The 10,173-nt window shown below is 51.4% G+C and overlaps 4 protein-coding genes across 4 annotated transcripts; all 4 read right to left on the bottom strand.

Annotated features, from left to right (window-relative positions):
* Window positions 1-550: 550 nt before the first annotated feature.
* On the bottom strand, window positions 551-2,129 carry SETTUDRAFT_96404 (uncharacterized protein; the record flags this gene model as incomplete). Its single annotated transcript, XM_008031638.1, has 3 exons — window positions 551-785; window positions 893-1,949; window positions 2,000-2,129. The coding sequence occupies 3 exons, from the start codon at window positions 2,127-2,129 to the stop codon at window positions 551-553; spliced, it is 1,422 nt and encodes a 473-aa protein (XP_008029829.1).
* A 1,050-nt stretch (window positions 2,130-3,179) lies between these two features.
* Window positions 3,180-4,656, bottom strand: SETTUDRAFT_165220 (uncharacterized protein). The gene has a single exon (XM_008031637.1). The coding sequence runs from the start codon at window positions 4,585-4,587 to the stop codon at window positions 3,232-3,234; it is 1,356 nt and encodes a 451-aa protein (XP_008029828.1). The 5' UTR covers window positions 4,588-4,656; the 3' UTR covers window positions 3,180-3,231.
* Window positions 4,657-4,861: 205 nt separating this feature from the next.
* SETTUDRAFT_141103 (uncharacterized protein) lies at window positions 4,862-7,317 on the bottom strand. The gene is made up of 4 exons (XM_008031636.1): window positions 6,755-7,317; window positions 5,351-6,696; window positions 5,173-5,302; window positions 4,862-5,123 (listed from the first exon to the last, which is right to left on the bottom strand). The coding sequence occupies exons 1-4, from the start codon at window positions 7,304-7,306 to the stop codon at window positions 5,079-5,081; spliced, it is 2,073 nt and encodes a 690-aa protein (XP_008029827.1). The 5' UTR covers window positions 7,307-7,317; the 3' UTR covers window positions 4,862-5,078.
* A 498-nt stretch (window positions 7,318-7,815) lies between these two features.
* Window positions 7,816-9,860, bottom strand: SETTUDRAFT_165218 (uncharacterized protein). The gene is made up of 4 exons (XM_008031635.1): window positions 9,439-9,860; window positions 8,762-9,388; window positions 8,282-8,709; window positions 7,816-8,224 (listed from the first exon to the last, which is right to left on the bottom strand). The coding sequence occupies exons 1-4, from the start codon at window positions 9,712-9,714 to the stop codon at window positions 7,882-7,884; spliced, it is 1,674 nt and encodes a 557-aa protein (XP_008029826.1). The 5' UTR covers window positions 9,715-9,860; the 3' UTR covers window positions 7,816-7,881.
* Window positions 9,861-10,173: the final 313 nt, after the last annotated feature.

The following is a 10,173-nucleotide window of genomic DNA, read 5'->3' as shown; positions in this document are numbered from 1 at the left end:
CCAGATTTCGGCTAAATTATTCTTGGCAGGACAAAACTTTTGTGAGGCACCTCCGTACGCTGCGATCGAACAGCATTTAAAACAAAATCTCGTTCTACTTGGCCACTTTTTCTCTCTCTCTCTCTCTAAATCATTCTTTGATGTCTTCGCTGTAGTACAATCATGGAATGCCTCTCGTTTTGGAGAAAAGAAAAACAAGGAAATGTTTACGTCGTAAAGTGAAATGCCGACAAGAACCAGAAAAAAAAAACAAGAAAGAAGCGTCTGTACATGGATAATGAGGATGTTCATGACGATGACGATGACAATGCATGTGTACATTACCCTGCGTTCCAGCCCAGCCAATCCAGCGACCAAAGCCACAAAAGAAAAAAACACAAGGACACTAACCCCCTAGAGACAAATCCCATGTCATTACCAAACTCAGAAGGAATGAAAAAAAACCCCCCGTGAGAATGCACGACGAATACCCGGCTACCTCACACCCCCGCAAACACCCCTCTTTTCCACTCACTCACTCACTCACTCACTCACTCACTCACTCACTCACTCACATACCCAACACATACGCATTCCTACCCGCAACCGCATTATTCACCGCGACCGCAAAAGCCGCAATATCAACATTAACCGGCAAGTTCTTTTTGGGTTCGAGAAAGGGGAAAGCGACGCTCTTGTCGCGCACGCCCAGACTATCTACATACAGCACGTTGGGGAAGCTCTGCGGCGTAAAGGCAGGCCAAGCGTTGCTAATGAGCGCGTCAAAGGCGTCGGTGGCCATGTTCCTGGGTAGTTGGGTAAGTTTTTTTTTGGATTGATTGATTGGAAGGAAGGAGAAAGGAGAAGGAGAAGAATAGGGGAGAGAGAGAGAGAGAGAGAAAGAGAGACGTACATGATTGCCCTATCATAATTCAGCACATCATTCACGTCCTGCGTCAGCGTCCACGAAAAAACGTGAAACACGCCTTTTCGCGCGCCCGCATTCCCGACGATTTTGCGTTGAGCGCGCAGTTTGGCAAGCTGGTCTTGCTGCATGGTCGCTAGGTTGTTGGTTTTGCTGTACGCGTTGTACGTGGGAAAGTTTGCGCTGGTGTAGATGCCCTGGTTTGCGAATGCGCCAAGCGTGATGTCTCGAGGCAGCTCGACGATGAGCAGGATAGAGGCTCGGTCAGTGATGAAGTCGGCGAGCTTGTACCGTGAGAGATCCGTGGTGCTGGGGTTGTTGATGGTGAAGCGGTAGTTGAGTTTTGTCAGTGTGGTGAAGAGGTCGTTCCACTGGGCTTGGCTAAGGTCCTTGTAGTCCTTGTCCGTGTCAATTGAGTGGCTGATGTTGATGATGACGAGTTCCTTGTACTTTGCCGTAAAGTCGTTGACTTGTTGGATAATGGTACTGAGGTCCTCGCCGTTACCGCCCACCCAGATATTGCCCACCTTGCTGTAGTGACCGGCTACCCACTTGCCTCGGGAAATCACAGGCCGCAGGTCAAAGTAGCGCGACCCGGCTAGGAGCTGCTGGTAGAAATTGAGGTACTGCGTTTGTGTGTTTGGAAAATTTGCGCCGACGGTGCCTATTTGAAAAGTAGTCATGCCTGCATCATGGCTGCCAGGCATGCAGATGTGTCTGAGTGTTCGGTTTGCCAGCGATCCCATACTCTGCTGCATCCAGCCCGCGTATGATGCACTGTTGGACCAGAAGTTCCCGGCTTCATCGCTAGACAGAATCCAATTCACTGCTGCATCGTGTCGGAATCCAAGCTGAATGTCTGATTTCTCTGGGCTTTGCTCCGTCGACATGCCGTCTAGTGATATGGTAAGCTGAAAGTCGGATTGCTTTCGCGCCAACACCGTGAATTTGTTCGAGGTTCCGTCGATACTGTAGTATGCTTCTCCGGCATCATCTTGAGTGTGTCCTCTTCCACCAAATTCAACATGGACTTTTGCAGCCGCTCCTGTTCTGTGCATCAGTGTCGGTGGAGCGCAAACGGGGAATTTTTCATACCTGCACTCACACTAGGCCAACTCCATGTATCCATCTGGTAAGAATGTTGGCCAGCCAGTGTCCAATTGAATGGTGACCCATTCACTAGGGTCAGAAACCCATCTATGCATGAAAAGTTAGCCGGATACATTGTCGTTGCAGATGCATCAACCGACCATAACCCATGAAAGATAGCTCTTCTGAGTCCTTTGCACTTGCAATTCTGGCGTAATCTGCTTGTTGCAGTCGTTGCTGCTCTTCACGTCTGTCAGGAGCAGCGTAACTTCTGTAGTCGACCCGCGCTCCATGGACGGTGCCATACTGAGCCATCAATATACATATTCCCCATCCTCCAAGACGCCTAGAATAGGGGCGCATAATGGCAGAGGGTCTCTCAGCCATATGTATTAGCCTGTTTACGCTCTACTGTACGGGCCCTTGTCGTTTTTACCGAACGCGCGCTGCTTCTAGCCAATTGATCAATGCTTGTGCTTGTTAACACGGCGCATCCCTGAATTAGAACCAGCTGTCCTTACCTGTTGGAGGCGCGTCGTAGCTTCATTGAGAGAGCGAGAAGTGGATGTTGCGGCTGTAACTTTCTTGATTGGGTTGCGCTGAGGTTCCAGTTGCATGTCCACCGGCCAATTCCACGTCAGAGCATCTGCGGATGATATACCAAGAGCTCGTCTATTTGTCGGTGTGCTGGATGTTATGAAACGTGGCGCAAGGTGTGGCATGAGTTTAAGCGGTTTGGGGCTTTGGCTCAGAGTTTGGTGGCTGTGTTCTCGCCCGTCGCTTCATTGTTGCAGGATTTGAGATAGTGCCATGATTGCCCGCGGCCTGCTTATTATTATTATTATTATTCTAGTTTAACGTCCTTTTTCAGCCCGAAGGGCTATATAAGACGTGTAGGGTTCTTAGGCCTGCCCGCGGCCTGCTTAGTTGACGCTCATCTCTGTGGAATTTATGCGACCCAAGCGTAACCGACTGTGATGTAAGCCATGCACGTGGGCATGCTGCAAAACGTATGAGATGAGAAAGAAACCCGATGATCAAGTGCATGCATGTGTCGTTAACCCCTGGACAAAAACCTATAGCACGGCGCTAGGACCAAGAATGGCCAACGGCAACGGGCACAGAACTGCATCACCTGCCAGATCGATACCGCATGTTGGGCACGTTGCAAAGTCATCCGTCACCGAGACATATTCCCTCATTCTCTACCTACAGTCTTGATTGGGCTGCATGGGCGTTCACCTGTCCACGGTGATCATCCACCCGTCTTCGAGCACTTTGCCATTCGCATCAACACCACCCCACACCACACACGTCGCCCCATCAACCTCGGTGCCCTTGGAAACACCAAAGTAGCCGCGTGCACCTAGTCCCTTCTTCGGCTCTCCTGGTATCTCCTTCTCCTCCTCTCCCTTTGTGTCAACGTACCGATAAATTACCTCGGCCCATTGTGACTCGTGCGTGTCCTTCTTGAGGTGTGCGCGAATACTGTCCTTTGCAGCAGCGGCTGATGATCGTTCAGGCGGAAGCTGCAAGGACCATATATCATCGATGAATTCTTCGTTTTCCGTCAACCCACCAATAGCCAATAGGTACTGTCGTCCTTGGCCAGTGGTGACTCCTACGAGTCCAGCGTTTGAACGCGCCCGCGGGGCCACAACGGCGCTACCATCCTTGTCCGATTGCTTCACTTCTTCCCAGCTCCAGCCCGTCGCTACTGGCTTAGTTCCGCGTTCTGCATGTGTCCAGACATGGGAAACGTCCACAGATTCCGTGGCGCCGGAGGTAAAGGTCTCGACGCCTTTTCCACCAAAGCGATACAGGCGACCACCGACAAGTGCCAGGCTCGCGCCTTCTCGGGGATGGCCTGATGGTGATGGTATATTGGACCACGTCCGCGTCTTGACATCAAAAGCAAGCGAGTCATTCAGCAGCTGGCTGCTCGCTGTATCACGGCCGCCGACAATGAAGATTGTACCATATGAGTTCGACTCTGGCGGCTCTGGTACGTGCGATGCAGGGTCTGCGGGAGCTTGCGGTGCCTTTTCAACATACGTCGTGACCTTTGGGCCTGGGAGATCTGAGCTCGCCGAAGCGTGGCCCGATCGCTGGCTAGGATAGAGAGTGCCCTCTGGCGGGTCAAGGTACGACCAAGTGTTTGAAACCGTGTTGAACACCCAAATCCTCCCCTTTTCATCTGCTACGCCTTCGCCTTCTCCGCCAAATATGTATATATGGTCGTCAATCACAGTTGCCGTGTGTCCTTTTCTGGAAACAGGTACGTCATCCAGGCCATTTGCTGCGCGCGCAGAGTACTTGGTGTAGTCGGCATCAAGCACGCCGCTTGAGGGTAGGATCACAACGTGCATCTCATTGTCCGCAAGCTTGCCGGCTTCAGCTTCTCCACCAAAGATGTAGGCTCGGCCCTTGACTACCGAGACGGTGTGGTTCGATCGTGCGAGCGGAACGGAAGAGATGCGCGTGAGATCTGCTTTAATCGGTAAAGTTGGATGTTTTATGCCCTTCATGAGGGCTACGGCGCCCCCGAAGAGGTTCTCAGCCGCAGAGAATACTCCGGCTGCCCCGGATGCCATTGTAGCGGAGGAGGGGCTTGGAAAGAGTCGGTATGTATGTTCTTAGATGTTAATGGATTCTGTTTGATCATGCGCTGATTTGCAAGGTAGTGGGTGTTGCAAGAAGAGGGGTTTGTTGTCCTGCGGAGCTACGAGAGCTACAGGGTAAGCTCGAGCATTACGTCACATCATGAGACCCCTAGTCGCGCGTATTCTTCGCAACGGCGGATACTCCAGCACGCTATATTCTGTGAGCACAAACGCATGTGAAAGGCAACATGATGGAGTTCAAGCGACAAAATAAGGCGGGTTTCTTCAGAGACCCGTAGGCTTATCCGTGAGAGGTCAGGGCTCTCGAGCGTGGATCGATCACTCATGCAAAAGGCTTCAACAGAACAATTCACGCCATACGAGCCCCAATGAACCGCAATCACCGGGCTCAGACATTGATGGCATAGAGAGGTGATTTATTGATATTAGTGAGCGGCAGAAAAAATATGCCGAGTGTGTTCTTAAATATTCGGCGCGAGTTGGTCAGACTTGACGCATCGTTCCACCTGTGCACTAGTTAGCAGTGTCCTGCAATCAAAGTACCAAAAAGCCTACCGTATCAATTGAAGCTTGCAGGAAGCTGCGCGCTTCGAGGCCAACCCAGACCTTGAGCATAGAGAAATCACCGCCACGGATCATGGAAGAGCCGCTTTGCGTGCCTAATTGCCGCAGTATCGGGAGTGCACTGTTGCCAGTCAGTATGCGGTCCAGAGGTGCTATCGTCAGTACTTACCCTGCAAAGAGGTCCAGATCTGGATTCAAGCTCCTGCCAATACCTTCCAACAAAAGTATGCTGAGAACAACGTTCACAAAGTCGCCCTCGAGGCGAACATGGTGTGTCCGGACCATGGATAGAACCTCGTTAAGAATATCGCCAATCTTGATGTTGCCGAGAGCAAAAGTACGGCTCTTGACTCCCAATACCAAATGCTGCATGCGCAAAGCGAACACCTCCCGGTCGATGACTGCCTGCGGTTGTCTGCATCGCTCGACCATCAAGTGGCCTGCTTTATAGCCATCAAACTCGGCAACAGCCTTGAAGAGATCAAGGAAATTGGTGCGATTCTTTGCATTTAGTTCCGTCACTAAGCCCGTGTCGATAAAGATAAGCTGAGGTCGGTAGCCTTCGTTGTCGAGTTCCTGCAGTTTTGCTTGCCATTGCTGAGGGTTCTTCTTATGTGGCCTCAGACGCTCCAGCACCTCTTCAGTGACATCGAGAGACTCTCCAGGACCTGATCTTCGGTCTTCCTTCCTGGTCAAGATGGGTACGTCGAGTTGCTCAGATTTGTAGAACCGGACCATTATATTTCCTGGATGCAGGTCGGCGTGGATAAAGTTGTCGATCAGGACCATGGTGAGGAACGCATCCAGTCCTTCATTGGCGATATCCCTTTGGAAAACTCCGCCTCCGTTCTGCAGAAAGTCCTCTAGGGGAATACCCTGGGCAAATTCCTCAATGAGTACATTTCGCGTAGTGTAGTCCGTATAGGGGTAGGGAAACCAAGCTGTTGTGCGATCCTTGAAGTTCTTTCGGAAAAGCGTCAGGTTTGCGGCTTCAATACGCAGGTCCAGTTGAAGCTTCATCATTTCGCCGAATTGTTCCACTTCATCTGGAAACGAGAACCACTCCATGGTAGGTATGGCGTTGATGATGGCGGCAAAAAAGCCCATGATTCGCAGGTCCCTCCGCACTATCTTCTCGATTTTCGGGTGCAGAACTTTGATAGCGACATGGCTTGAGGGTATTCTTGATGGTGAGCTCTTCAGTGTCACATTGACATTCTTCTTGATCCTACGCGCCAGGTTGGGATGCTCCTCGTGATCAAGGACATTGTTCTTCAGTGTCGCAAGGTGAGGCTTCAGCTTCGCCTTGTACACCTGGGCAATAGCGCCCACGCCCAGCGGCTGCTCGTCGAACTCCTCAAAGATGTCGTCAAAGCGTTTTCCGTCAAAGGCGGCCTCGATTGTGCGTTTTGTTGTTTCCAGCGAGTGTGCAGGCGCGTTGGAGTGCAGTGTTGACATGACTAGACACATTTCGGTCGGGAAAACATCTGTTCGTGAAGCAGCCCATTGTCCAAGCTGGGTTGAGTTAGTCTTGATACTACATGAGATGGCCACTTGACATATGGAAGCATACCTTGATGAAGGCAGCCCCAGCCCTCTCCATGGATCCTACCAAGAAGCCATACCACCACAGGGTCCCGCTTCGTTCATTGTCTCTATCAGGTTGGCGCGAGCCAATCCATACTGCGGGTATGGTGACGATGACGGGAACAAAGATGACGAGCAAGTGCAGGAAGCGGAGGCCGGTGGCCAGCGGCTCGATTATATAGTCGTCGAGAAAAAAGTAGATGCCTCGTCGGTACTTGACAGAGTTTTGCAGCGCCGGCGGGACTTGCTCGTCCAGCTCCTTTCTCGACGCCTCGAGCATTGCCTCTTCGTGCGTCTGGTCGCCATTACTGGCCGTGCTATTGGCCACCTCTACAAATGTGAGCGAACTCAGCAGCGTGCCGCCCGCCGCGCCGGTCGCCGCGCCCGACCATAGTAATGTGCTGCTGTTGAGCTTCGGAGGAGCAAATCGGCGGCGGGCAGAAGAGGCGTTTGCAAACGGGCGGGTTGATGCGCGAGCCGCGAGTCTTGACAGGCCCGGGCGGGTACACAGGCGTCCCCAAAGGAGCGCTGTCCTCATGGTACGGGGCGTGGTGCAGATGCGGCGCGTGAGGCTTCCATGAGGCAACGATGGGCGCCAGGGTTGAACACATGCAGAGTCGCCGCCAGTCGTGACGTCGCGTCGGCGTAAATCCCACGCGACACCGACCCTTGCACATATTCAGTATTTACCGAGGCACTGGCACCTGATTTGGGCATCCCCAGCTACCAACTACTACACAATAGCCCGAGTACTGTCGCTGCTGCATATTGTTGTGGTGGTAGTGCTAGGGCTATCCATACTACGTCACAGTCGTGGAGAATATCGCAGCTGAGCTTACTAAGACTGCAGTCTGGAACGGACACGATTATCACGCAGACCGCTACCTGCTAGACTTATTCTCGGCTGTTAACCTTGCTAGTCTCTAGAAGCAGTACGTATATTTCCTGTTCTTATGTTTGTGCGTTTGCACTAATACAGCCTTGCTTACGCTTCTCATGGCGTTGACCTTTTGCACGTCAAACACACAGAGACACGAGTACTTTAATCAAAGAGACGAAAGTAAAATTTACTACATAACGGAATCATCATCCGGTCAGGTCCACGGCAGTATCCTACGCCGTGATAAACCCCTCAAACCCATTATCCAGCACCTTCCGTGTTATCTCTCTATACAGAGGAAATCCACCTGGAAAGCTTAGCTGCTCCCGGACCTTGCCGGGCACGTTTGCACCCATGTACCAGGAGTTGGTCTGTGGGAGCAGAGTCTTGTCACTTAGTTCGGTAACCTTGTTCCGCCATTCTTGCTCGGCTTCGTGCGTGGGGTCGCAGTAAGTTATGCCCTCATCCCTGAGTCTGATAATGGCGTCGACAATCCAGTCTCCCTGTACCTCGACGCATGTTGGCCCATTGGAGTAGGCTGTCGGGCCGTGGGCACCGTAGAGGAAGAAGCAGTTGCTTAACAGCCAATCAGCCACTGTACGATATTCCAAAGAAGGAGAAGAAAGCACTTACGGGAAGCCACCCAGAGCCATACCCAGATACGTGTAGGTGCCGTTCTTCCATTTTTCCGCGAGCTCAACTCCGTCAACATCCTTCAAACCCATGTTTTTGATGCCTCCTGTGACTGAGTCAAAGCCAGTTGCAAGCGCGATGACATCGAACTCGTGGACAGTGCCATCAGCCAATACAATGCCTTTCTCATTGACATCCTTGATGGGGTTCTTGCTGACGTCAACGACCTTGTTTTCAGGTCTGTCGAGCATCTCATAGTAGTCTTGTTCTAGACTTGGGCGCTTGGTACCGAATGCATGCGGCGGCTCCAGCGGGGCCAGGATCTCGCGCTTCTCAGGATCTGTTATCCGCGCACGTGTTTTCTTCGCCCAGAAGTTGTATGCCTCACGGTTGGCCTTGCTGTCGAACAGGAGATCTTTGTAGGTGGCCTGAGAAATCAAGTCAGCTCTCCATCATCTGCGGTCCACATCAACTACTTACCAACCAGAACTCGAAGCCGCCATTCTCCCACATCTTCTCGTAGAACGCCTCACGCTCCTCTGGTGAGTCATCAAAGGTGTTCTTCTCGGCAAAGTCGTACTGAAAACCAGCAAAGGTTGTTAGTCGCTTCTTAAAGACTTCCTCGTATTCACTTTGCTTCCTCTTCTCTTGCTCCTCCTTTGTCAAAGGCTTCTGTCGCATAGGCAGACAAAGATTCGGCGTTCGAACGAATTGCGTTATACTGGCAGCCTCCTTGGAAGTCTCTTGGGCAATCTGAATTCCAGTGGATCCCGTGCCAATCACGGCAACACGCTTGCCTTTTACATCGACCCCAGAAGCTGGCCAAAAACTGGAGTGATGAATCTCGCCTTGAAATTTGTCCATACCCGGCCAGTCTGGGAAGTGTCGCTTCGCTGCAAAGCCAAGAGCCAGCAGGAAGTACTTGCAGCGCGCCGTTCGGCCATCTTCTGTCTTTACAATCCATCTTGACGATGGCTTATCGTATTGAGCGCTGATGACTCGTGTGTTGAACGCACAGTCCTTCTTAATTTCCAGTTTCCTCTCAACATGCTCAAAGTACTTTTGAAGTTCTTCAGTACCGGGGTATCTGCACGACCAAGTCCAGTCCTGGAGTCTGTCAATCTACTGCGAGTAAGAGCCCCCGAGTCTATGCTTACCTTCCAGACCTCTGGCATGCTGTACTCATAGATGGGCACCTGCGAGTCGACGCGGGCCCCTGGGTAACAATTCCAATGCCAGATACCACCAATGTCGCTACCGGCCTCCATGATCTTGCACTTGAATCCTTGCTGGCGAAGCTTGTGCATCAAGTAAATACCGCCAAAGCCAGCACCTACGATTAGCACGTCGGTTTCGAGCTCCTTTGCATAGTTCTCATTGTTTGGAGTCGGCACCTCAGCCGTCCCCCCAATGTCTGTGCGGAAGTGAACCATGATGGTGATATATACCAGGCAAAATAATGGTCAGTATGTGAGGGAAAAAGTCAACTCGAGGTGGCGAGCTGGTGAATTAGGCTGAGGCGATACCCGTATCTATATATACGTCAACGAACAACGTACCCCTCCTCACACACACCAACTTTTAAGCAGAAATCTTTCATCAAAACTCGTCAATTTTCTATCAGATATAGGGGTAACACGTCGCGAGAAACCGATTTACGCCACCTCTAATGTGTGCAGCCCTCTCGTTGAGGTGCTAGAGGGGGTATTGTCGGTATTCTTGCGACGTGTTCGAAATGCGAAAATCTTCGAGAACGCACAGACCGCCCCGATGACTAATAGGGAGACTACTAAACGAAACCAAAAACAATTAAAAACACCAAATAAAACAACAAAAATCAAAAATCCTATATCTAAACGCCGAGACAGCCTGATCCCGCTGTGGCACCATAT

This window comes from Exserohilum turcica, assembly GCF_000359705.1.
Source record: "Exserohilum turcica Et28A unplaced genomic scaffold SETTUscaffold_6, whole genome shotgun sequence".
Taxonomy (NCBI): Eukaryota; Fungi; Ascomycota; class Dothideomycetes; order Pleosporales; family Pleosporaceae; genus Exserohilum; species Exserohilum turcicum.
This window is presented reverse-complemented; position numbering and strand designations above follow the sequence as displayed.

Excerpts from the sequence above, each read along its gene's own strand:
- SETTUDRAFT_165220 (XM_008031637.1), bottom strand. The coding sequence starts at position 4,587 with ATGGCATCCGGGGCAGCCGGAGTATTCTCTGCGGCTGAGAACCTCTTC.
- SETTUDRAFT_141103 (XM_008031636.1), bottom strand. The coding sequence starts at position 7,306 with ATGAGGACAGCGCTCCTTTGGGGACGCCTGTGTACCCGCCCGGGCCTG. Across the intron at positions 6,697-6,754 it reads CTGGGGCTGCCTTCATCAAG|CTTGGACAATGGGCTGCTTC; the intron begins GTATGCTTCCAT and ends AACTCAACCCAG. Across the intron at positions 5,303-5,350 it reads GATCTGGACCTCTTTGCAGG|TGCACTCCCGATACTGCGGC; the intron begins GTAAGTACTGAC and ends GACTGGCAACAG.
- SETTUDRAFT_165218 (XM_008031635.1), bottom strand. The coding sequence starts at position 9,714 with ATGGTTCACTTCCGCACAGACATTGGGGGGACGGCTGAGGTGCCGACT. Across the intron at positions 9,389-9,438 it reads GCATGCCAGAGGTCTGGAAG|GACTGGACTTGGTCGTGCAG; the intron begins GTAAGCATAGAC and ends GACAGACTCCAG. Across the intron at positions 8,710-8,761 it reads GCGGCTTCGAGTTCTGGTTG|GCCACCTACAAAGATCTCCT; the intron begins GTAAGTAGTTGA and ends TTGATTTCTCAG.